This window comes from Melospiza georgiana, chromosome 26, assembly GCF_028018845.1.
Source record: "Melospiza georgiana isolate bMelGeo1 chromosome 26, bMelGeo1.pri, whole genome shotgun sequence".
Lineage (NCBI taxonomy): Eukaryota > Metazoa > Chordata > Aves > Passeriformes > Passerellidae > Melospiza > Melospiza georgiana.
The window spans coordinates 4235288-4261648 of record NC_080455.1 but is presented as its reverse complement, the minus strand read 5'-3'; the positions used below and the strand labels follow the sequence as shown (position 1 = coordinate 4261648).

The window sequence follows — 26361 nt, the reverse complement described above, 5'->3', positions numbered from 1 at the left end:
AAATTGACCTTAAAAGAGGAAGAGAAAACCTTTGGGATGGGTTTGAGCAATTCTTCCCCCTGTGTTTGTAAGGCATCCAGAATTCTGTGTTTGGTTCTCCTGCAGAGTCAGGAGCTGCCCAGAACTCACCATTTTAATGGATGTGAGAGTCTTGGATAACACTTGGTACTCTGAGTGTCTTTATTGAGGTTTGGGGAGGGAATGAAAGTCCAGACTGACTGAGAGGCTGCAGCAGGTGGAAGCACAACAATGGGGAAAAGTCTCAGTGGAATAAACTCCATTCTGGAAAGGTGCAATTCCATCTTTACCAAAACCTTCCTGCCATAAAAAGGTGTAAGATGTGGGGATGAGTGAGCAGCATTTGCACAGAGAAGAAGCTGGAGTCAGACCTGAAAGAGAAGAGAGGACCTGGATGGGGTAGAGGGTGAAATAACCGAGCTTTGAGCCCAGGGCAGAAGCTGTGTTCAGAAAGCTCACTGCTGTTGCCACCCCAAATCTATTGGAGTTGCTTTTAATTTCATACAGATTTGTTTTTTTCCAAACTTGGAACTGACCTTAAGCTTAGCTTTAATTATATATTGGCTTTGATTTATGTTCAATCTGACTTGACAGGGAGCAAAGTGAATTGAGGTGAGAGTGACACATTTAGGGTTGTCTGCCTTTCTGGAGGTCGTGCATCCAAACGAACCAGTGTGTCCTGAGACGAAATTAGGAAACTTGTGGGCTGCACAGAAATTCTTGCCAAGCTTTAAAGGGCAGCTCTGAGTGCTAAGTGCCAAATTTGAGGAGGAATTCCTCCCAGTATGCACAAACTAATGCAATTAATGTGGTTTCCCCTCTGCTACTCCTCACCCCAAAATCGTCCAGCTTCCTTTTAAAGAAAGTGGTTATTTTTTGTGGCCAGAATAACAGGGTATGAGCAAGAAGATGCAAGTGTGTACGTGTGTTCCTTATTTTAAAATGAAAAATAAGATTGTAAAGCATTTTATTTATAAACTTTCAGGTATGCAGTTACATCAGCACTGAAACCTGGTTTCTTATGCATTTCATGTGCTGTGTTTGCTGCTGTTTCATAAGGGTAAAGGTCTAATTGGCACTTTTAGTGCTTAGAACATAATGCCCCAAAATTCCTGTGAATTTTCTGGGGCTGTTTTGGAGCAGAGTGGAATGGATGGTTTTCTCTTCTTAAAAAAACTGCCTCTTTCCATGAAACCTGGAGAAATGTAATATTTTAATAATAATATTTTGTCATTGTGGGAGAAATCTGAAGGAACAGTAGGGAAGCCGTGCTCCTGAATATTCCCAAAATTCCTGTGAATTTTCTGGAGCTGTTTTGGAGTAGAGTGGAATGGATGGTTTTCTCTCCTTTAAAAAACTACCTATTTCCATGAAACCTGGAGAAATGTAATATTTTAATAATAATATTTTGTCATTGTGGGAGAAATCTGAAGGAACAGTAGGGAAGCCGTGCTCCTGAATATTCCCAAAACCCCTGTCACTTTTCTGGGGCTGTTTTGGAATGGATGTTTTTCTCTCCTTTTAAAAACTGCCTATTTCCATGAAACCTGGAGAAATGTAATATCTTAATGATAATATTTTACCATTGAGACAGAAATCTGAACTTCCGAGCCTCTGATGCAAGAGTTTGTTGGAGGGCACCTGTCTCAGCTCAGTCTGACCCAGAAATTGAGATTTCAATCAGAAAATTGGTTTCAAAAAGCAATATATACAGATGCTCTGGTTTTGTGTGTCCCCTGCAGAAGGAACAGCAGGGAAACCATGCTCCTGAATATTTGGGCAGTGACTGGAATGCACTTCCCAAACCACTTAACAAGCCAGGCTTATCTTTGTTTGAACGCCGCGATTTGGACTTTAGTTTTTTGGTGGCCGCTGTTTTGCACAGTCTGGGATCTGTGTGATCCCGTGCCTTGTGACACCTGCCCCTGTGCTTCTGCTGCTGTTTTGACAGCCTGAGAGGTTTTTTAAACCTTTTTTTGTCTGTTTGTGAGTAGCCTTTGGACTCTGAGCGCACGCCAGTGGTGGAGATTAAGTGACATTTATTTAGCCAACCTGCAATCGCTGCCTCTCTGTTCTCCTGCCAGCCCTAATGTATCCTTAGCATGTGTAATTGTTTTGTCAAGATTATTAAAAGCTTGTGTGAATTGTATTTTGGCTTTCCTTAGCCTGAAGAGCCTCACAGCAGCTCCCAGTTGTTGCAATGTATTTGCAAGTGTGCACAGTGTGCACCAGCCAGGCTGCTGCTCAGTTTTGTTGTTAAAGCCTCAAGAATTGATCAAAGCTATTAGAACAAAAATTGTGCTAAATTGAGAAAGAGGAGGCTGAGAAACTGAATACCAAGACCACAAAAACTAGTTAGCAGAAAACTGTAAAGCATCTAAACTATAACCAATCATATACTCCAAAAAAATACAAACAAAACCCAAAACTATTAGAACATAAATGGTGCTAAATTAAGAAAGAAGAGGCTGAGAAACTGAATACCAAGACCACAAAAACTAGTTAGCAGAAAACTGTAAAACATCTAAACTAAAACCAATCATATGCTCAAAAAAATACAAATAAAACCAAGTGAACAAAACAAAAACACCAATTGAAAAATATGTATTTAGTAGTTTAAAAATCTATAAAAATATTATAGAAATAATAAACAGTAAACAGCTTCTACTTGACCATGTTAATTGTTTAAAAGTCCTAAATTTCCTACAATACCCAGTACCCAGGGTATTAATGTCATGAAATCTTTCCCTCTGTGTTTCTGCAGCTTATCTAGGAATCTTCAGCAGCTAATGCTGTGCTCAAGTCTCCTGGCTCTCTGGATTTAAATGTATTCTCTTTAATTTTTTCTGTAAAAAAAAAAAAAAAAATGGAACCAATCCTATACTCCAAAAAATACAAACAAAACCCAAGTGAACAAAACAAAAACACCCACCAAAAAGTGTGTATTTAGTGGTTTATAAAATCTATAAAAATGTAATAGAAATAATAAACAGCTTCTACTTGTTCATATTAGTTGTTCAAAAGTCCTAAATTTCTTACAATACCCAGAGTATTAATATCATTACATCTTTCCCTCTGTGTTTTTGCAGTTAATCCAGGAATCTTCAGCAGCTAATGCTGTGCTCATGTCTCCTGGCTCTCTGGATTTAAGTGTATTCTCTTTAATTTTTTCTCTTTATCTTCTAACCAGAATGAAATGCAGCAATTTCGGTATCATTTTCAGAGGGAACTTTGGTTTTGTGTGGAGTTTTTAACCCAGGTTATTTGTACCCCTGGTTTGTTTCATGAAACTTGGTGTACAATCTCCTGGTTCTGTTTTGTTTTTTGTTGGTTTTTTTTTTGGTTTTTTTTTTTTTTTTTTTTTTTTTTTAATTTTTTTGCTCTCTGGATGGGAAGTTGTTGCACTGGGACTGGGAAAAACCCTTCAAGGATATGTAAATATTGATTGTTTTGATTTTACAGAGTGGGTGTCAATTGACAGAGACAAGTCCCAAGCTGACTGGCTTTTCCAGCTTGCTGAGCTTGGAGTGTCACTGGAAAATATTAGGAAATGGGCAAGAAATTTGGGGGAGCACCTGTGGGAAGGCTGGAAAATGAATTCCCTGACAGGAGGGGACAGCCAGGTGGGGATTGGTCTCTTTTTCAAGGGGTAAGGAGAGGAAATGGCCTCAAGTTGCTCCAGGGGAGGTTTAAATGGGAAACTGGGGAAAAATTCTTCATGGAAAAGGTTGTGAAGAACTGGAAATGTTGGAGTTCCATCCCTGGAGGTGCCCAAAGCAGTGAGGATGTGGCACTTGGGGCCAGGGGTATGGATGAGCATTTGGGGACAGGGTTAGGAACAAGCACAGTGCTGCTGCTGCTGCTGAGGGTTGGATTTGATCTCAAAGATCTTTTCCAGCCCCGAGGGCTCTGGGATTCTCTGAAGGGTCTTGTGTGTGTGGGAAGTGGCAAATTTGGGGCAGGATTGGGGTCCTGGTGTCCCCCATCTCTCCACACCATTCCCTGCCCTTCCCCTGCCAGCTCTCTGTGGTTTGCTCCACATTATCCCTCCTTTATTTAATTATTCCTTTATTTAATAAGTGCAAATATCCCAGTTGACTCCAAAACTAACTTTTCAGTTCTAGCATGGAATTATCTCCGAGGCACACATCCAAGCCTCTGAATCATCCCTGTAGCTACAATTCCAGCCTGGAATTTTTTTTTTTTTTTTTTTTTTTTTTTTTCAGTTGGTGATAACAGTGTTCAGGACAACAAAGTAAAGGATCATCTTACAGACATTGGAGCAGAGGTTGGGGAGGAACTGAAATCATTTGTGGGCAGCTGCACCCTTGGAAAAACCAGTGGCAGTATTGAGAATTCTGTGTCTGAGAGCAGGGATGTGTAGGTGGAAGCTCCATGGATTGAGATCCCTCAGGATGTGCTTCTTCAGAGTTTTCTTTTTTTTTTTTGCTTCTAAATCACTCATGTTGGTGTGAAAACCAAGTCAGTTCAGTTAAGGCCAACTCATGTTATATTTTGGGTAGGCAGGGAGGGAAATGTGTAGTCTGTTTGGAATTTGGGTCTAGCCTGATGCTGTTTATGGCAGCCAAGTGCTGTTCCTGTTCTGGGGGTTTTGTACCTCTTCCCTGACATTTTTAACAGGGTTTTTTTTTCACATACACAGTTATTTTATTGCCATCAAAATGTACTTCTTGGTCCTGCACTGCAGAGAGCGTCTTTGCTGAAGAATGCAGACAACAAAAATGCTGCAAATGCCACGTCCTAGACCTCGCTCTGGAGCTGCCAAACATGATTTTCATATTTCGCATTTTTTCCACGTCTTTTTTTCTTTTCTTTTTTTTTTTTTTTTTTTTCTCCTATATGTCTGTCACTCCTCTTGTGGAAGGAACAATTCCCTCTGAAATAGGATTTCCTGCCAATTCTCCCTGCAGTCAGGCTGCTGTGTCCATACAGAACTTGGAGCAGGCTGATGGCTTTGACAGTCTAATTATAAAAGCTGGTTCAGCCTTTTATTGCCTTTTATTGGTCATGTGGAAGTGGAGTAAGGCAATAGGAAGGAAAAGTGGAATGGCCAAATAAAAATGATCTGCAATATCAGACAGTGAAGGGCCACATTCCTGGGATGTAAGGATGGATATCTGAAATAGTTTTTACAGGGCCAAGTAGTGATAGGAAAAGGGGGAATGGTTTTTAAACCAGAAGAGGAAATATTTAGGCCAGATGTTAGGGAGAAATTCTCTACTCAGAGGGTGCCCAGAGCAGCTGGGGCTGCCCCTGGATCCCTGGCAGTGCCCAAGGCCAGGCTGGGCAGGGCTGGGATGCTGGAAAATGTCCCTGCCATGGCTTGATGGGCTTTAAGGTCTCTCCCAACCCATTCCGAGATTAATTTTATTATTTTGTGAACTATGGACTTCATTCATTAGAAGATAAGATAGAATTCAAGTTCTCTTGTTCATCCTGAATGAAACCTTTGGAGGAATCTGTTACCTGCTTCTTGCCACCAGGAAATTTGAGTTATTATCAATGTGGGCCATTTCAGGTCTATCAGTAGATTTTCCATCTATTATCTCTTTTATTTTTTAATAAAAACAAAAGTTGTTTCTCCATTAGTGCAGTTTAGAATTTGTGGCAAAATATTGACTTTGTGGAGATTAGATGAAACAGTTTGTGTCCATTGAAGGGGACGTAAAGCAGCAGATGGAAAGGATGACAGTGTGGAATAATTGACATGCAAAGAGCTGCTAAAGAAAGGTTCTATGTGAAAATAAGAATGTTTTTGCTGGTTTTGAGTGATTTTTGGGGTTGTTCTGTGCAGAGCCAGGAGCTGGACTCCATGATCCTTGTGGTTCCCTTCCAAATCAGGATATTCTACAATTTATTTTTTTTTTCTGTCATGTTGGGAAACAGGTCTAGAAACAAAGGAATACAACAGGATCTCTCTTTAATTTCCCTGTGATTTATCTGGGGAAAATTGTGGGACAGATAAGAGACAGGTAAGGAACTGAGGAGCTGCTTTGTTCCCAAGCACGAGCAGCACAACAGAGCCCTGAGAAAAACACTGAAAGCCTGAAATCTTTCAACTGAAGACTGAAAGTCTTTCAACTGCTGTGAACCAGCACCGAGCACTCTCAGGCAGACCAGTGCCAGCAGAAATTCTGCAACCCTGAACTTCTTCAAGGCAGGTTTGAATAACAAAGTTCAGAGGTGTGTGTGGGAAATGCTTTGTGATGTTTACTTAGGTAGAAATATTACTTAGCAACAGCTTCCTGTAATTTTTATGTGCTGGGAATTTCTGTAACCACGAGCTTGTGTTTTATTACCTTTGTATGGGAAAGGGGTCTCGAAGCACTGAGCACACTCAGCCAACCTCAAGGGCAAAGATATTTTTAAAGCTTCAAACACAAAGGGAATTTTTCCAGTTGCTACTACACGAAGTGGAAGTGCTCCTTTTATTTGGAGATCTGATAAGGGTTGCCTTTTTTTTTTTTTTTTTTTTTCTTTTCCCTTGCTCTGACAAATGCCAGATGGGAACTGACACCGGATAATCTCACTGGGGTGTCTGTGCTGACCCTGCCAAGCTCCACTTTTATTGAGGGCCCATGGCTGGGGCAGTGGTGACACTTTGCCAACTCTGAGACATCCTCAGCTAATTCACTTGAGCTTATTAAGAGTAGTGAAGAGATTTATGGTGCTTGGGGGTTGTGATACAGCCCAGAGTTGGGGGAGAAGGGGTGGAAACAATCGCTCCTATAAATGAGTGTTTAAGGATGTGCTGCTGTGGAAACAGCAAACAAAACTGGGGTAAAACTGGAGCAGCTTTTCTGCACTGAGCTGGGTGATGCAAGGCTGTAGGATTTTAAAATAAAATCCTTTAATATAAAAGATTTTAATATAAAGGGTCTCAACTTGCTGAGAAATCCCCACAGGTGCAGCTGAGCTGATGTTTCATCAGGTTCTTCACTGCTGCACCTTTATTAAAATTGGGGTGGGAAGTGAAGATTTCCTGCTCCTGCCCCAGTTCCAAACCAGCACTTCAAAAGGAACTGTCTGACCCATGTCATCTTTAGAAATGTAAATACACAGAGGATTCCTCCCCATAGCTGAGAGGTCTGAATTCCTGTACAAAAATCCTGTCAAGGCAAAGGCTTTTGAGGAGTTAAAAAGGAGAATTATATAAAATATCATATTATATATATAATATATGTATAATATATAAAATATATATCAAATTATATATATATAATATTAAAAATAGCTACTATTTTAATTCTTTCACCTTAGCCTTTCCCAAAACCACTTGTTATTTGGGTTGGTGTCTGGGCCCTTGAGGAGGCTGAGAGGAGTTAAATGCAGGAGTTTAACTGAGTGTTAAATGAGTTAAATGGCTTCAGGTTCAGCACTGAGGACACTCAAGGTGTTCTTAAATCTCTGTCTGATCCTGGCATTGGCTCCTTGGGAGTTCCAGGAGTGCTTTAGGAAGAACTTTTCCCCCTTCAACAACAGCTCCGAGTTACCTTTTTTTGCTTAAACAATGGAACCTGCACTACCCCTTGTTAGATAAAAAGCAGGAGACCTGGCAGGCACAAACTTTGGAAAATGCTGCTGGCTGGGTGTGCAAGGGGAAAGTCAGAGAATGTAAAAATAAAATAAAAATAATAATAATAATAGTGTGTGACAGAGTTAACATGTGCTGGTAGTGCATGAATGGGAGAGCAGGAAATGGTTCACCTGGTGTGATGTGTTTGCTCAGGGAGGAGGAGGAGATGTGTTTCATTCAGAGCACATCCTGCTGATGTTCAGGGTGCTTGTGTGTTCTGTGTGTTTTCTTTCCTTTACACCTCCTTCATGAAGGTGGTGCAATGAAATTCTGCATTTTAAATCTTTTCATTAATTGTAAAAGTATTCTAAATTGTGTGCAATTCAGATGCTGCTTCCCAGATTTAGGCAAAATGAGCAGAATAAATGTAAGCTGTGTGATGGGACAACAGTCTCTGATTTTACAGGGAAGGGACTGGAAATCTTTGTTGTTCAAGGCTGTGAGGGGATTGTGAACTGTTTGGTCTGTACAAAGAAGTGCATTCAGAGTGTGTGAGCAGACCAACTGAAATATGTCACTTGGCAAAGCTCTCTGAAACATCTTTTCCTATCAGGAATTGGATTTGACAGGGATTGCCTCTGTAAATAATTGCTGCGCTTAAAAACAAATCCCAACAAAACACAAAAAAAAAGGTCAAAACCCCCCAGGTGTGACCAGCACAAAGATTATTTCTAACTGAAAGGTTGAGGATTTCAGGACCTTTTGATTAATTACAGAGCTGGGGAATAACCAGCCGTGTCCTGGAGGAAGCAACACTCACCCTCCTCTCAGCTTCTAACAATAGTTGGGTACAAGTTCAATGATTAGGCTTCCCAATTATATCCTATAATTGTCTGCAAATTCCCATTGAGGGATGTGAATGAACTTGCTGGGATGTTTATGCTGCTTAATTAAGGCTGGTGGTGGGTGGGAAAGAAAAGAGAAGAAAAGAAAAAAGAAAAGTAAAGAGAAGAGAAAAGGGAAGGGAAGAGAGGAGAAGAGAAAGGAAAGGAAAGGAAAGGAAAGGAAAGGAAAGGAAAGGAAAGGAAAGGAAAGGAAAGGAAAGGAAAGGAAAGGAAAGGAAAGGAAAGGAAAGGAAAGGAAAGGAAAGGAAAAAAGAAAAAGAAAGTTGGGTCAGGGGAAGTTGTGGCTGGGATGAGCCTGTAGTTATTCCTATTCCCGTTTTGAGCCCAGTTTTTGTCTGGAATTGCATAATTGTGCAGGGAGATATGGATCCCAGCCATTGCCTTGTCTTTATCTCGGATTTTTGGCTGAGGGTACTGGGGGGCACGGGCTGACGTCGCTGCAGGTTGTGGGCCTGGCTTTCCTTTTGCCTTGTGACATGGAAAACAAACACAGAATTCACTTTGGCTCCTGCAGTGCTCCAGTGCTGGCTGAGGGCTTTAATGGTTTTGTGTGAAGAGTCTGGATTCCTTGTGAATCTGGGTTTAAACTGACAAAACGAGGCAGGACACTCGGCTCCTGTTCTTGTCCAGAAAGTTTTATAGCTGGAATTGGATGCTCTGTACTGAGAAGCTTCTGTACCCTCAGTAGGAATTCCATCATTTGAGAAGGTGTTTATTTCCCTGCCTCCTGGGCACCTTGAGTGGTCCCTGAAGGCTCTGAGGAAGATGATGCTTTGAAGGAAATTCCACCTAAAGGTTGGAAAGAAAGTCCAGTTAGAATAGCACTCAGCAGAAAGTTGAGATTAATTCTCTTCAACTTGTTCCTAAAGAACTCAGGGTGTGCATGCTTTTGGTGCACTCCAGAAAGAGAAATGTGATTTTAATGGTGTGTTTCAGGCCAGAGGTGCCCTTTTCCAAGGATGCCAAGAGCTGCTGCTCCATTGGAATTGTAACTCAGGCACTTTCAGCTTTTGCAGAGCTCAGCTCCCACTCTGCAGTTGCTGATGCACTGGGTGAGCTGTCAGGAATTGTGACCCCTCTCAGGAATTGTCCCTCATTCATAGGCAGATATTTAGCAATATTGGTCTGATAAATAGTGTGTAATTTTCAAGGTATTTTTAGTCAGTTTTCAGTGCAGTTTGGAGGCTTCTGGACACATTGAGTCACTTTGGTCTCCCACAGGATCAGTGCTGCTGTGTGGCCACACTGGAATTTCAGGGCCCTGATGTGATGAGCTGAGCCTGAGCTCAGCTTACAGCACAAGACTGATGGTTTTAAGTCAAAGGAATGGTTTTAAGTGAAAGGAATTTAGGGAGCAGGTTTGTCAGAGCTCGGAGCAAACACCTGTGACGTCTGTGGTTCTGCCTTGCTGCTCCCTCCTGCTCCTCTCAGCTCACTCTGCTCTCACCCCTGGGCACAATTCCTCATTTAGTGGCTTTTAAAATGTGAATTGTCTGGGGCAGGGAGGGAGGAGCTTGGTCCCAGTGTGTTCATCAAAGCAAAGCCTGTTGGACTGCAGGGTGTGAGGAAGGGAAGGGAGCAGGCAGGTGTGGAGCTGTGCAGCCGTAATTTCCAGCCCAATTTTTGGATGTTTTTCTCTGGTTTTGTAGCTGTGGGAGTTGAATTATGCTGAGAGCACACAGGATTATTGCACTGCAAGGCTCTAACCCCATCAGCTGGGGTCCAGGGCAGGAGTTTGGGCTCTCCACAGCTCCAGAGGGGCAGGAGCAGACGCTCTGTGGAGAGGGTGCTGGGATGTGATGTTCTCACACAGCATTTTAATAACACAAAGTGGGGCTGTTCGCTGGCTGACTTTTGCTGGCTGATTTTCCCCCATGGATGTGAAGACCCCAATTCTGATACTGGTCTTGCAGGGATGGATTATTTGGGGTCTGTGGCAGAGCTGCTGAACTTGGCATCGACGCTTTCATAACGTGAGTGACACAACATCAGTTCTGAGCTGTTTGCTCTGAACTATCTGCAGGAACTGAGAGTTCACTCAGCAACCTGCAGGGAAAAAGTCAAGTTGCAGCTCTTGCACTGAGCTGGGCACTGGGAAATCCCTCACACAGAGGCTGCAGACAAACTCGGTCCTATCAGCAGTGTTTTGTGATTGATAAAGTTCATAAAGAATGTTTGCACTTCAAGAAGAAGGTGGGCTTGATTAGAAAATCTCAGGAATTGTGCAGGGACCCTTATCCCTGTGTGTTGGTTTTCCAGGAGTAAGGCATGTGCAATCCCACAGACATCACAGGATAACAAAGCATTTTTCTGTTTCCATTTGCAACTTCATTAAGCACATCCATGTTGCGTTACGGCACTGCAAGGATTTTAATACTTCATGAGCAATGAAAGGATTCATTAAAATTTGAATATCAGACAAATGTTCTTCTTGTCTTTTCTGCAAAGACAATCCAATTATATTCTCTGGGTAGTGCAAACATAGAGCAGGGATTTAATGAAATAAACAGGATTGGGTTTTTGCTGGTCTTTGGTCTCTTCTGAATGTCATCTTTCTGAAGTCAGGCTGTTGTGTTTACACAGCTTCTGTTTGGGATGGAGGAGTCCAAGAGCTCCCTCTAAGTACCCCTCAAAAGCTCCCAAAAGCCAGAGAGGAAATGGAGCTCCTCAGTGTGATGTCTGAGTGACTGAAAGTCTCGCCCAGTGGAGCCTTAACAGGGCTTAAAGGAATAAGGCTTTTGTTTTAAAACAGTACTTGAAGGGAAGCCTTTAAAGCTCAATAAACTATTTCTCTGTTCATTCAGTTCTGTGGATTTTAGGCTCTGGGAATCTGAGCATTCTGTTTCTGGCAAAAGGAGCATAGCACACAGGACAGTTTTACCTGGAGACTTAAGGATAAAACAATTTATATATGAACTGGTGCTTTATATGAAACAACTTCTCACCTCATCAGCATCTTTACAATAATTAAATTAGCAAAATAAATGCCATGTGTAGATTTTCCTTAGGCTTCTCCTCTACACTCCAATAACCTTATCTCCAGAGCTGCTTAAATAATTTGTGTAGTGTTTGGCTGCTCTCTCAGCGCTTGGATATCGAGTTTCTACTCCACAAAAGCAGTCCATTGGAGCTGGGTATCTGCATGGAGTGTCAGTTTTTGTTCTGGGAAACATGAAATGTTCTGCTTTGGGCCTGTACAGTGTGTGAATTTGGTGGGTGTGATAAGAAAAACATCCCCGTGTTTTGCATGGCTCCGGCGGCCGAAGGAGGAGCAGCCTCGTGATGCTCTTTGCTCACCAGCACCAGGGAAGAGTTGTTTTTCCACATGCTCTAATCTGTGATAACAAAAAGAACTTGAGATTGTGTTTTTTCAAAGGCGCTGTGGGTCTCTCAGCGCTCAGATTTGCCTGTGGCTCTCTCTGCTGTGTGTCTGTGCACCCAGAGCCTGATTTGGAGTGGCTCTGGTTCAGATCCACGCCTTGTTCTGCTGCTGGAGGAGGCTGAGCAGGACCCAGCAAGCAGCTGGAACCATGGATTTGCTGTCCTTTGGGATGTTCTGCAGAGGATTTGAGTGCTGGATGTTTTTTGGGGTGCTGTCAGTCTCTTCCTGGCACTGCCTCACTTTGTGACCTCCATAAACTTCAGCCAGATGATGCCGGAAGGGATTCAAGGCAAAATTTAACTTTAATATAGATTTAGACAAACAACCAACAGAAATATCTAAGGTGTAGAGTATTTGAGGTGGCCTTGGACCAGGTGGATGGGCTGGGTGGCATCTCCAAAACTCCTTGGGCTCCCTTCCATTGGCAGATTGATTTCAGAGCCAGCTGCTCCAAGCTGAGCCTTGAAACCTCTGGAGTTTGGTGAGGAAAAAGGCTCTTTGTCCCTGGAGAAACTGATATGGCTTCAGGTTGCTTGTAGAGGAGAGTCCCATCCCTTTTTCTTGCTTGGTAGTGCTGATTTGTGTCATTTTTTCTCCCAGAGGGCTCTCTCCATTGTAAGGTGATTTCCCCAGTCCCTACCCCATGAGGGATCTGCAGGTGTGTGGCTGTACCATCAATTAGGGAGCTCTGAATAATCCTAATTGCTCTGCAGTGGACAATGCTGATGGCAGCTGGTGATTAGACCATATCTGAGTGCTGTGCTGATAAAGTGAAGGTTTTTAGCACCAGTGGCACACGCCTGCAGGGGTGGGGGATGTCAGCAGATCCTGTTCCTCCCGCTGGGCCAGCATGGATAATGGGATTTTCACTACTCCTGCACTTCCCTGTGACCTCAGTGACAGTCAGTTTTATTTTAAGAGCTTCCCAGTGTGTGAAATAAAGCAGAATTTGTGAAATAAAGCAGAATTTGTGAAATAAAGCAGAATTTTCACAATTCTGACCATTGACAGTTGGACCCATCAACTGTTGTAGAAGGAGGATTGAGAATCCAAAATCTCCTGAGTTCAGGGTAACTTTGGATGATTCAGTTCCCCTGTTGGCCTTGTTGAGATGGCACAACTAGTTTGGCATTAAATGCCTTCAGATTACAACTTTCTCTTGCGTAATTTACAAGGAGAGATAGATTAATGGCCTCCAAGGGTGGCTTGTGCAATGCAGCTAATGGTTTTTGTACTCATCTCCAGTCGTTTGGTTTTCCTCAGGGTTGTGTTTGTGTGACTTTTGGTCATTTTTATCATTTCTCATTTGGCAGCTGGGTCAGAGCAGCAGGGGGATGTGGCACAGTCACAAAAAACTCCAGGGATGAGTGTGTTTGTAAGGAGGAGCCAGGCTGGAGAATTTGTGCAGTGCCACGCTGGTGTACAGTGAATTACTTGAAAATGGGCATTGCTGGTATGCCAAGGATGACGAGGGCGAGTAGTAAATAAAAATACATTGCACATTGCTTGGCTCTGCAGGCAAACAGTATCTATTTCAGTCCTGCTAAGGAAATTCTTATGCCTCGAAATAAACTGTGGCAAGCGTGTGTGGAGCTTTGGGCAAACAGGGGAGGGTGTGCAGGGGAATGGGCAGGAGGCCACAACTTGAGGAGACGATTTTATACAGAATTGATGGATTTGTTACTGGTTAACAAGTTACTGCATCTGTTTCTCCTTTCCACAGTTCAGATTTGCTTTGGAAAACATTATTGTAGGGTCGGGGGAAGCTGAAGTGACACCTGTAGAGTGTGTGAAGGCACAGGAGGAAATCATTGGAGGATGGATAGCCTGTGTGTCAGTGCTCCTGGTGAGCTGAAATTGGGGCAGTGACTGTGCACTGAACAGTTTGTGCACCCTGATAATTTCAGAAAAAAATAAAATATTTTTAGTAGAACCAGTTAACTCTGCTTCCTGGTAAAATTCACTTTTCTTTGCGCTCAGGTGCTGCTTTGCCTTTCTCTCCTCATCCTCTCTGGAAGCTGAGGCAGGAATGGGGATCTGGAGCAAGGAAGGAGGATCTGGAGTGATCCCCTTCCTTTTCTCTCTTTGTTTTCAGTCTCGTCACCCACAAACACAAATTTGGTTTCAGTGTCAATGTTTACAATTCATGACTGCGCCATGAAATCTGCCCAGATTAAAATCTTAACCTCTGCCTGACATTTCTGTGTAGATCATTAGTTATCAGCATAATCTCCTTGTGGTTAATCTTATACTTCCTCCCATTCCATTGCCTTTCTCAGTTGTGGACAGCTCCATTTTTGCTGGGAGCTCTGCCTCTGTTTTGGTGTAGATTTGTTGTTTTCTGTGCTGGGATTACGTTTATATAACGTATCTAAAATTCCATCTTTCCTCATCCCCACGTGGCAGCATAGCTCTCGTTCTTTCATGCCTTGTTTACTACAACATCCTTCCCCCTGGCCTTGAGGAAAGGAATCTTGTCCCTCCCTTATCTCTGCAGAAAGCAGAGCTTGGATGTTTTGCCTCGTGCCCTGATCCCATCATCACTCCTCATTTTCAGGACGGGCTTTGTAGGTTAAAGTAATAACCTGGGTTTGGAAAAATCAGATGGACCTTCCTCTTAAACCATCACCAAGTCCTTGTGTGTATCTCCATTTGTCTCTTTTTTCACATAGAACCATAGAATCATGGAATATCCCGAGCTGGAAGGACCATCATTATTTTTAGGATATTCCTGGACCACTTTCCTGTGGTTTGGGGTTGCAGTGAGTGAGCAGGTTTGGCAGGAGCAGGTTAAAGTGAACAGGGATGTTTACAAGATGCTGTACATTGGAGAGTAATAAATAGTTAAATATTAACAGGAAGTTTTCATGAGGCTCCCAGGTGGCATCAACCGTTGGATGATAACACCAAATCCTTGGGTTGTAATAAAGATTGAAATTTAACAAACCATAACAACAAAAAAACCACAACATTATTGTTGTGAGTAAAATTACAATCAAAGCTTTACAGGGAAATGCCCCAAATTAACACTAAAAATTCTGGTCTTGGTATAAATTACAACTCATCTGTTCTGCTGTACAGAATGAAATACAATCTTTTGCATGAAGATGAGGTGTCAGTTTTGGGGCTGGCATATTAAAAGAATAAAAAACCCCAGCTGCCAAGCAGAGGTGGGTGGGTGGTTATTTCTGATCCCTTACACTAAGCTCCCATGTAATTTTGAACACAAAGTACAAGGAGCAGGCTTGACCTGCTTGCCAGAGAATGGCACGACAGCTCTGTTGTAGACCCTGGGTGAAGTATTTGCAGCTCCTGGTCTCTATCCTGGTGTGCACTTTGTGACACTTGTCCCACCTTTAACAGTTGCTGCTGTGTTTTCAAATCAAACTGTGTTTTGGTACTTGGGGCTCAATTGACAACAGCTTTGCTTGATTCCTGCAAGTTGTTTGTACCTGCATGGGGAATCAGCTTGATTGAAAGGTGCCAGAGAATGAAAACAGACCTAGTCTTGAGTTTTAGTTTCTTCATTAATTCTTTTTTTTTTTTTTTCAGCGTGAGGTGCTTTGTTCTGTAAGCCCAGGCTTGCAGCCATGGTGTGAACATCACTGCTTAAAATGCACAAAAAGAAAATGTTCATTTGATCTTTGTTTTGTCTGGGCAATATTAGGGATACTTGGGTGGGAAACATCCAGTTCTCTGTGTAAATAGCTGGGGTGAGAGAGGAGAGCAGGAGTGGAAACCTTCAAGGGAGAGAAACAGAAAGGTCTAAAGAAATCCATGAAAGTGAGAGCCTGCCCTGAGGGTTCAGTGGAAGAAGATGAGAGCCTTCCATAGCTGAGGTTTGTAGCCCAAGAAGTCCTGTCCCCAAAAATAAGAGATGATATTGGTGTCCTCCAAAAATAAGAGGTGATATTGGTGTTCTCCAAAAATAAGAGGTGATATTGGTGTTCTCCAAAAATAAGAGATGGTATTGGTGTTCCCCAAAAATAAGAGATGATTTTGGGCTGTCAATCTCCATCCATAAAATCTGAATTTGTGCAGGACTTGGCACACGTGTGCCTTGTGCCTCAGTGTGCAGCTGGAGAAGCTCATTTGCAAAGGTTTTCACTGACAAGATGAAGAATGAGTGACCAAAGGCATCGTGGGTCCATTGAGGTTGATGACTCCTCCAAGTTTCACCATATTGAAATTATTTACATATATTGTATATATTATATAAGCAAAATGTGTGTGTTTACATATGTGTGAGCTCCTCTTACCCCGTTTCCCATCTTGCTTGTCATAACTCACACAGGAGCAAATATGTATTTCCAGAGAAATGCCCCAGCAGCAGGTGTAGTGCAGAAGATAATAATTACTCCTCAGTTTGAACAGCAGAAGGTTGGCACAGAGGAGGCTGTTTCTGGAGAGTTCTCCTGTTATCTGCCCCTTTCCTCTGTAAACAACTGAGCTCAACCTTTCGCATATCTCCATTCAGCAACTTCTTCCACTATCATGGCAGGACAAGGTGGCACAAGGCTCCGAACTCTTTTATCTGGTCTAAACTCACATTTGCTGATCTGTGGAAACCCAGGACATTGGGAATATTTCTCTGTCTGCTCTGGAGTGCCCTAACCCTAGAAGAGCTCTGACTTTGACCCTCATTCATGGATAAAGTTTCTTAGACTTCAAGATAGGCTAGAATCCACAAAAGTGTGAAATAGATTATAGAGAGTAGTGTAGGTGTGTCACTTGGTGAGAAATTGAGGTTTTGGGGTTTTTAGTATGTTGTGGATGGAAGCAAGATGGAGGGCACAGGGTGTCATCCTGGATTTCTTCTCCATGCTTCTTCTTCCTCCTTCTTCATGGGTTTGGGTGGCATTTTGTAATTAGGCAGAAATTCCACATTGCAGCTCTTTGGGGATCAATTATTGGGTTAAAAGGGAAAATAACCCAGGTATCAGTTCTTCATTGGATAGTTTAGTCTTTTAAGATGTAACAAGACATTGTTGGCCATTTTGTGCCTTGCTGCCAAACTCACAGCAGTGAGACTGTTTTACTGATAAGAAACAATAATTAACACCTGAGTCCCAACATGAGCTGCCATCTCAAGTGCCTTCACTGATCCTCACAGGTCCAGCATCCCCATGGGTTTCATCTGTTCCTGGCTGGAACTGCTGGGTTGGAATATCTGAGACATTCCGTGTAGCTCCAGTTGAGCACGTAATTTGTGCAAGGCTTGGGAGGAGAAACAGTTTGGTTTTTTTTTCCTTGTCCTTACTGATAGATGAGATAAGAGGTGTAATGTTGTCCTGAGAAATGTCAATGGGAAGAGTTTCCTTGACGTTGTAGTAAGTGTGTTGTTTTTGGAAGTCACTGTCCATGGGAAGGGAGGCACCTGCAGTTAATTTTATCTGTTCCTGTGTAAATACAGACCTCCTAACATTCCCAGCTCACAGTTCAGAGGGGTCATGGCATTATGTACTGTAATATCTTATTTTATAAATAACACTTTATTTTAGTGCTGATTGTAAAATCTGGGATTTATTTGGCACTTGCTCCTTCCCGACCTGGTGCTGAGAACTGCAGCCCTTTGTTGTGGGTTACAGCCCTTGAGTCAATGCCTTTTGGAAGGGCTGTTCCTTGGTTGTTTTTGGGGAAAAGGAAGGGATGAGTGAGTGTTGTTAGAGCAGCTGAGCTTGGGGAAGAAGTGACATTAAATTTGCTTGAGCATCTCGTGATTATTTCCTGAATTTTGCTTGGGCGTTGCCGGCAGCATTTTGGTATCACCGTGTCAGCTTCCTATTTTTTGTGCTCTTCTAGTTACTCCATTTATTTTGTAGGCTCAGGAAGGGCTGGGGGAGCTGCTGTTGTTTGTCACCAAGGCGATCTAAAGTCCTTGTGCTTTTTACAGTCCACTGGAGCTCTCCAGCCCTGTCCCTCCCAGGCACGTTTCTGCTGCTCCTGCTGGGGTTTGGGGTTTAGGTTTCTGCCTCTTTTGGCCTCTGTGACATGAAGAAATAATTGAAGGAATAGGCCACAATGCAGTGGGGTTTGGGGTTTAGGTTTCTGCCTCTTTTGGCCTTTGTGACATGAAGAAATAATTGAAGGAATAGGCCACAATGCAGTGGGGTTTGCAGTACACTGGTTTTCTTGCAGCAATCTTCTGTCTACCCAGTCCACTGTGGGTTTTAGATTTATTTTTTACTTAGTTTTCACCAGACACAGTTTTGCTTAATTTAATAGCTGTTTTCAGCTTTATTATACATTGATGCACTGGGATTAGGTGTTGTCTTTATTCTATTGTTGTGAGTAAAATTACAATCAAAGCCTTACAGAGAAATGCCCCAAATTAACGTTAGATTCTGGTCTTGGTCTAAATTACAAGTCCTCTGCTGTACAGAATGAAATACAATATTTTGCCTGAAGATGTGGTGTCAGTTTTGTGTTCAGATCAAATAAATGCTCACAAGAAATGAGTGAAAAAATTAAAAATAGGTTTAGGGATAAAAATTATGTTTATAGGACAAATGCCACTTTACATCTGCCTGAATTAGGGGTCTTCTTGACTGGAAAAGAATGAGTGAAACAGCAAAAGCTATAGAGTAAAAAATACAGTGTAAGTACAACAGGATTTCATACATGATTTTCTAAGGAGTAAAACCCATATGGATTTCCATAGCAGCAGTGCTGCTCAGCACTTGCAGCAGGAAGCAAGCCCAGGCTCTGTAGTACTAAATTAAGATCACATGCTTGCAACACACTGAGGAGTTGCTGCCGGGGGTGATTAGTCCTTGGGTTTCCTTTTTATTTTTTCTTCCCCTTTCCTTGTTGGTTTTGTTTTTGTTTAGAACCACAAGAACCCATTGCTGCAGAGGTCACTGCTGGGACTGTACCGTTAGGAAATGAAATTACAGTTCCCTCTGCAGCCCTAACTCAGGCAGGACTCTGTGTGTGTGTGTGGGGGGATAAATTTATGTGTCACGTCTCGCAGCCATTTACAGTAAGAGGGGAAAAAAAGCCACGGGGACGTGCAGATCCTGTTTCTGTGGGGCTCTGTGTGTGTGCCCATCATCTAACGTGACACCAACCCAGCCCTGGCACCAGGGCAGCCGTGGCACGGCCAAAAAAAGCCATTTTCAGCCAAAAAAAAGCCATTTCGAGCCAAAAAAAAAGCCATTTTCAGCCGTGGCAACGCCACGCTTATAAACACCCCGTGCCAATTAAACACCACAAAAGCCACGGCAGCCCTTCAGCTGCATGAAATGGCATGAAATGCATGGGGCTGGTGGTGCTTTGGGTGGTGGTGGTGGCAGGCTGGGGAGCTGGCAGGGTTAAGGCTGTTTGCCTTGTGCAGATAGCGGGCGGTTGGCTTGGATGCCTCCCCTGCTCAGGCAGCAAATGCATTGGCTGAGGTTGAGGGCGGTTCTCCTGCCGCAGTTGTTTTGTGTCCTGGACTCCCTTGGATCTGGAGCCTCCTAATTGCCTTGTCTGTAATCAAAATGAGAGTTTGTGTGAGCCAAAGGAGAGGAGCTGGTGGTGCGAGGAGAGTTGGACGCCGGACACTCACAGTGGCCCAGCTTGCCTCCACTGACCCCATCCACACACACAGGGCTTGTTATTTCACCCTAAAAAAATCACCTTTATTCACAATAAATCAGTCCCAAACCCTTGTGGTGCCTGGACAGCGCATGTGCGACATCCTGATGTTTGTGTGTGTGGTTCAGAATTTGTCCTTAATGAACCATATTCCTCTTACCAACCCAAACCTGTGTGAACACCCCCTTCAGCTCACCCAGGATGTTGCTATTAAAACAATCCCAAAGAACAGCAAAATCCCAGAGAAAAAAAAACAGAGAATCCCAAAGGAACAGCAAAACTTATCCTGAATGGTGTTTTCCCCCTCTTTTTCAGACAACTCACCATTTTATTAACAGCAAACAAGGAAAATGACCAAACACCAAAGTTTTTAACAGCTTAACGCTTAATTGACTTGCCAGTTAAATACCTGGTTACCTGTGCTGGCTGGGGAATGTGTTTACAGTCTCGGGGAGGGTTGTTTCCACCTGGAGCACGGGGAAGTGGTGAAACACCCAGCGATCCATCCGGAGGTGGAAATTCCTTTGCGCTGACTCCACGGCCGCCTGTCCCCCCCCAGCCGGGCCCCAGCAGCACCAAGAAATGTCTGTTTGAATCTCTAATCAGAGAGCTTTGGGAAAGGCATTGTTCCCTCAGTCTTGGGAGCCACTGCTAGCAGCGAGTTAAATATTTATACACCCCTGGAAGGTTGGACAGGTTGGAGCCCCTCGTGGCGCTGCGTTTCTCCACGGGTTTGTTCATGTCAGGCTCTTGGGCAGCTTTGGAACAATGGTTTGAAACACCCAGATCTTACAGGTGTGGTGAGGAGGTGTTGGGGTCTTGGGCATCTTTGGGACAGGGGTTTTAAGCACCCAGTTCTTACAGGTGTAAGGAGATGTTGTGGTCTTGGGCAGCTTTGGGACACGGGTTTGAAGCACCCAGTTCCTACAGAGGTCGTGGTGAGGAGGTGTAATGGTCTTGGGCAGGTTTGGGATAGAGTTTTTAAACACGCAGTTCCTCCAGATGTCGTGAGGTGGTGTTGGGGTCTTGGGCAGCTTTAGGATAGGGTTTTTAAACACCCAGTTCTTCCAGAGGTGGTGAGGAGGTGTTGTGGTCTTGGGCAGCTTTGGCACAGGGGTTTTAAACATCCACTTCCTCCAGATGTGGTAAGGAGGTGTCATGGTCTTGGTCAGCTTTGGGGAGGGGTTTTAACACCCAGTTCCTACAGGTGTTGTGGTCTTGGTCAGCTTTTGGACAGGGGTTTTAAACACCCAGTTCCTCCAGATGTGGTGAGGAGGTGTCATGGCTGTGCTGGGCAGCTTTCTCCTGGTCCATGGCCCCACAGCAGTTTTTGTGATGCAGCATGGTGGGTTCTGCCCCTACCCAGAACAGCACTTCCTTTGTCCCCTTGCTTTTGGGTTTGTGGAGTTCCATTTGGGCTTTCTGTTAGGAATGGAGGGAGTTGATTTTTTTTCCCTGTGCTGATTGTCCAAAGTCTCCCACAGCCTTAGCAGAGGCTGGGGGCTGTGACTGAACCTCTCCTGAGCCTCCCCATCTGCCAGAGCTCCCAAAAGCCACCTTAGAGTCACAGAATGTCCTGAGTTGGAAGGGACCCACAAAGATCCTGGAGCACAAACACCCCAAAAATCCCACCCTGAGCATCCCTGGGAGCCTTGTCCAAACATTCCTGAAGCTCTGGCAGCCTTGGGGTTGGGACCATTCCTTGAGGAGCCAATTTTTTTGTGCAAAAAGGCAAATCTCTGTATGCCATAGCAATTATTGGGGTCTACAGACCTCAGTGGAGAAGGGTAATGAGGTGCACAAACCTATTCACTGTTGAACTGCAGTGAAAGCACAAAGTGGCAGCAAAATCCCAAACAAAACCCATGTTTCTGGCCCATCTGGGTGACATAACCTGGAGTAAGAGTTGTAAGAAGCCCCAGTGAAGATGCTCTGGAGGGGTTTTACACAACTTGAGGTGCTCTCTAGCATGCAGACTTTGATAATGTCATGGCATCTGTTCAGGATCTTGGGTAATGAGGATTTGCACAAAATGGTGATTGAATTTCTGGTCTTGAGTGCTTAATGGAAAAAGAACTGTTGCCTTGGGTGCTTTGCTTTCTTCGAGCTGTCTTTGAGACATCAAAAGCTGGCGGAACAGGAAAAAGAGAAACGTTAAGAATGGTTTAAAAATACTTTAATTGTATCTTCTGAAAACCTTTGGAGTGGGGACTTTAGGCGGTTTCTGCCCCTGTGAATACTTGCAGCTGAGTTCAAAATGTGTAAATAAGCACAGGGCTTTGAAGATTAGTTTCCATAACAAATTAAATAAAAATATTGTGTGACAGAATGTTAAGTAGGTGCCATGTGTCACCGGGTGCTTTGCATGAGGGCTGGCTTTTCCCAATTACCTGGCTGCTCCTTGGAAAACAAATACTGGATACTTTGGATACTTTAAACTTTGAGCATGAAAGAGGCAGGGGAAAAGTCCCTTTTTAAGGAAATGCTGGTGAGGAACACTGAGAGCAGGATTCCTTGCAGGACATCTCTGTCTCAGGGGAGGTGTGGGAGAAACAGCCCAGGCTTTCCCCCTGTTCACAAACCTTGATATTCCAGCTGGAATTAGTAAATTTGATAGTGCTTTGGACTAAAATCTGGAATTTTCTGTTGCAAATATTTCTAATAAACTGCAGGCAGGACATCTGTTGCTAGACTCTGTTCATCTATGTATAACCATTTAAAATATCCATGTATAACCTGGCTTTTAAAGCAAGCTTCTCATTTTATATTTAGTCTAATGCAAGGTGTTACCTGCAGGTTGCTATTTGGCTGTTGCATTTCAATCAAGTTCTGCTTGTGACAGGTTCACAAAATAAGACCCGTTTCTAGAAAAAGGCCAAAAGTTGGAAAGGAAATTAATTTGTAATGTGCTTTTTGTAATGGATGAGTGATGCACAGAGAAAACACCTGCACTGAAGGACTAACCAAGAAGCAGTAAGGTGTTTGAGATTTGTGGTAGAATTTCAGCTTTTTCCATTTCATATTTCTTCAAGGGATTTATCAGGCTGGAGCAGAGCAGAGGTTGCTCATCTTTACTACCTCATCTAGTCCTGCTTATTCCAAGAATGGCATTAACAGCTTTAACACACTTAATTCTGCAATCCCCTGACATGGGCCGGAGGGGGATTTTCTTCCTAACGCAGCTGGGGGTTGGATCATCCCAACATGTTGTGCTGTGGCTCCCACATGCTGCTCCTTTGGCTGGATAAAACTTGACCACATTCCATGTTGGTCTGCTCAGGTGCCTTAACCAGAATTTAGAGATAATATTTCAGAAGAGAGATAATATATTTCATCTCTGGACATCACCAGGTCAGGATAAAATAAATAATAAATTAGTAAAGCCCCTTCTGCCTGGACATTGAGTATTGGACAGAAAGCTGGGGAAATGTTGGGGCAGATGGTGCTAATTCAGGATTTATTGCTGTCTCCCTTCTCCAGGGGGGCTCAGGCAGGACATCAGGAGATGCTCAGGTGTTCCCTCAGACAGAACACTCTGGTTTGGTGAGGACAAGGGATGTCTTGATCTGCATCTTGGTAATTCACAGCTGGATCTCCAAGGATAAATCCAGGTCCCTGTTCCCCATCTAAAGCCCTTCTTCCTGCTTCTGAAGCCCTGCTTAGTGTTGGTGTTGGCTCTTGGAGTGCTGATTCCAGCTCTGTTCTCTTTCCTGACATGGAGTTATTGGTGTGTTCTGGGTTACAGAGTTGGGCTTGACCATTTCAGCCTCATTTGGACCTCTCAGAGTGAGTGTGGAGATGCTGAGGGGCAGGACTGACCTTGCCCTGGAGCTTCCCTGGGTTTGTTCATCCTGCCCTCCGAGTTACTCACGGTGTTTGCTCTGCTTGGTTTGGAGTTCAAAGCCCAAACCGCTCGTTAAAGCAGTTGTGGGGTGCTAAGTAATGAGTAATTAAACAGAAAACCATAAAAACCTCAAGCAGTAACACTCGTGGGTGCCCTTCTATGTGGACTTGTTGGGAGAGCCGCTGAAGAGCTCGTGTTGGTGCCAGGGCTTCCTCCAGGAAACTAGGGACAGGGTGATAGACAGATGGGAAGCAAATCCTGATTAACATGGAGGGTTGTGTAAAAGTGTTGTTGGACATGTGTTATTGGCAGTACTGCTGTAGGAAATTCGGTTTTTTACTGAGAAACAACAATTTTCTGGCTTAAACTGGCTGTGCCAGGCTGGGAAGCTCTTGGTGTGGAGTCTCATCACTCCTGAGCTTCAGAAATGAAACCAAGGCTCTCCTGGAGCCTCTTTGCTGGACTGAGGGAGCAGGAAAGCTCAGTTTTCTTTTGAAGATAAGCATTGATGAGTTGTGAGGATGAATGGTAAGACTCCTCAAAAACATTCTTGAAATGTGGAATTTACACAGAAAGGTGGAGATGAGGCAGAATTTGCACTAAAAGGTAGAGATGAGGCAGAATTTGCACTGAAAGGTGGAGATGAGGCAGAATTTTCACTGAGAGCTGTAGATAAGGCAGATGCTCCATGGCTGCCCCTTTGCTCCCGGGACAAGCAGGACCAGGTGCCACCTCTGTAACCTCTCAGGCCACACGTGTGCAGGCTCTCAGTGACACTCACCTGCCTCTGGTGTTTCTCCCCAGTGTGTCCCGCTGCCTGCAAGTCCCAGGGCTGCACGGGGGACGGGCAGTGCTGCCACAGCGAGTGCCTGGGCGACTGCACGGAGCCCAACGACCCCACCAGGTGTGTGGCCTGCAAAAACTTCTACCTGGATGGGAGGTGTGTGGAGAACTGTCCCCCTGGGCACTACCGCTTCGAGGGCTGGCGCTGCGTCACCTTCAGCTTCTGCCAGGAGCTGCACAACAAGTGCAAGAACGCCCGCGAGTCCGGCTGCCACGTCATCCACAACAACGAGTGCGTGCACGAGTGCCCCTCAGGGTACATCATGAACTCCAGCAAGTGAGTACCTGGGCTGCAGGGAGAAAATTGGGGTTTTTCTCCTCGTTGGGCATGGGGTTTGGGTGGTGTGTCAAGAGCAGGTGGGTCACTCTTGTGCTGAGAGTGACACAGTGTCGTGGTTTGACACAGTACCCCCATGAAAATATATTCTCCCCAGTGGCTGCTGTGAGATGTGACCAGAAATAGAGCATAACAGGCTCCAATTCAGGAATAAGGGACAAAAACTTTATTAACTTAAAATATGTAAAAGAAACAAACAGAACTCAGAAAAAAAATTTTACAAAAACGTTCCTCCACCCCCACCAAATTTCCAACACAGCACAGTGAGACAAAACCTTGGATTCTCAATCAATTTACCACCCCTCAGATAGCCAACTGACAGTTCGTCACCACCCTTCATATAATCAATTCTCAGCTCATCAAGAAGAGAGGAGTCCCTCTTGTACCACAGGCTTCCCCAGGAAACGCAGTTGAAACTTCTTTATTCAAGAGAACCACGTGGTTTTTATAGAATGATAGGATACATTCTATTTGATTGGCTAACTAACAAAAACATCTTCTGTAAGTAAAAATGAGACTTAATCTCAGGGTTGTGGGTTTGAGCCCCGCGTTGGGCACCACCTGTAGGAGTTCAGAGTTGTGGGTTTGAGCCCCACGTTGGGCGCCAGTGTAAGAATCCATGTCTGGATGGGCTGTTTGGGTCCAACCCAGCTGGCTGGGGACCCCAGCCCACATGGCCTCACATAGATGAAAGCAAAAGACGAGAAGTGCTCTTCTCCACATGGGGATGAATTTACAGTAAAAGCTGAAGATGAGGCAAAATTTGCACTGAAAGTGGGAGATGAGGCAGAATTTTCACAGAAAGGTGGAGATGAGGCAGAATTGGCACTGACAAATGGAAATGAGGGAGATTTTGCACTGAAAGGGGATAATGAAGCAGAATTTGCTCTGTCAAGTGGAGATGAGGCAGGGGATGAATGTCCTCTGTTTATTGACTTGGGATGGAAAAACCCACATGGGAAGCACTCGTGGCTCATGGCAGGAGACTTTTACACCTGGGGGAATGGAGGGTGGAGGAAGAGGACCATGGCCAATGGGATACCAGTGAGGAGGGGTGAGGGGAGGGACTGACCAGGGAAGAGACCACCAACGCTGATAATTAGTGGGGGGAAAAGGCAAAGAACATGTGGTCATAGGATACAAATCATGTGAAAAGCAAAAATTACCAAACATCCAGTGCAAACAACCAAATAACTGTTTAGTGCAATACAACAATCAAACATCCAGTGCAAACAACTAAATAACTGTTTAGTGCAATCTTCCTCATACACCATCCTTGGGAAGAACAGACAGAAGAAGTAGAAGGACACCACCTGCAGATTGTTTATACATAACAGGTTATCACATCCTTACAACTCCCTAAAAATTGTCACAAGCCAATGTGAGAAACGCTCACTGTTTCTCTCTCTCTGTCCCATAGCATCCACACAGGAGTTGGAGCAATCACCTGGCCTGCTTTAATATGATTTACAAACTAATACCTTGCTAATTCAAGCCATTAAAAGCTCTCCCTGCCATGGGCTGGTAGTTTATTTTTGCCTTGCTTGCTGTCAAGTTTGGAAAAAGCGAGAAAGGGAGATGGAGAGAGGACAAGGAAGAGCATCCACAGCGTGGGAGGAGGGAGGTGGGCAGTGGATTTAGCAACCCCGCTTCCCTCCCCTCTGGAGCAGCCTCAGGCCAGGGAGCCAGGCTGGAAAAGCACAGCAGGGAGAGGCCGTGGCTAATGAAGAGAGCACAGCGTCCTCGGAGTGCTCGTTCTCAGAATATCAGTCCCTCATCCCTGTAATTACTTTCATTGAGCAGGTTCAAGCTGTGCCAGACATAAATGCACAATGTAACAAACAAGTGTAGCACGAATCAAAGCAGGGAACAGCCATTCTGTCTATTCCCAGGGGGTTTTGACAAAGGAATTAAATA

At 44.0% G+C, this 26361-nt stretch overlaps 1 protein-coding gene across 1 annotated transcript in view; it reads left to right on the top strand.

Moving 5' to 3' along the window:
- The window catches only part of INSR (insulin receptor), a 58063-nt gene that overhangs the window by 9233 nt on the left and 22469 nt on the right, over window positions 1-26361 (top strand). Inside the window, 1 exon segment of the mRNA XM_058040760.1 lies at window positions 24069-24384. Coding sequence (XP_057896743.1) covers window positions 24069-24384 — 316 coding nt within the window.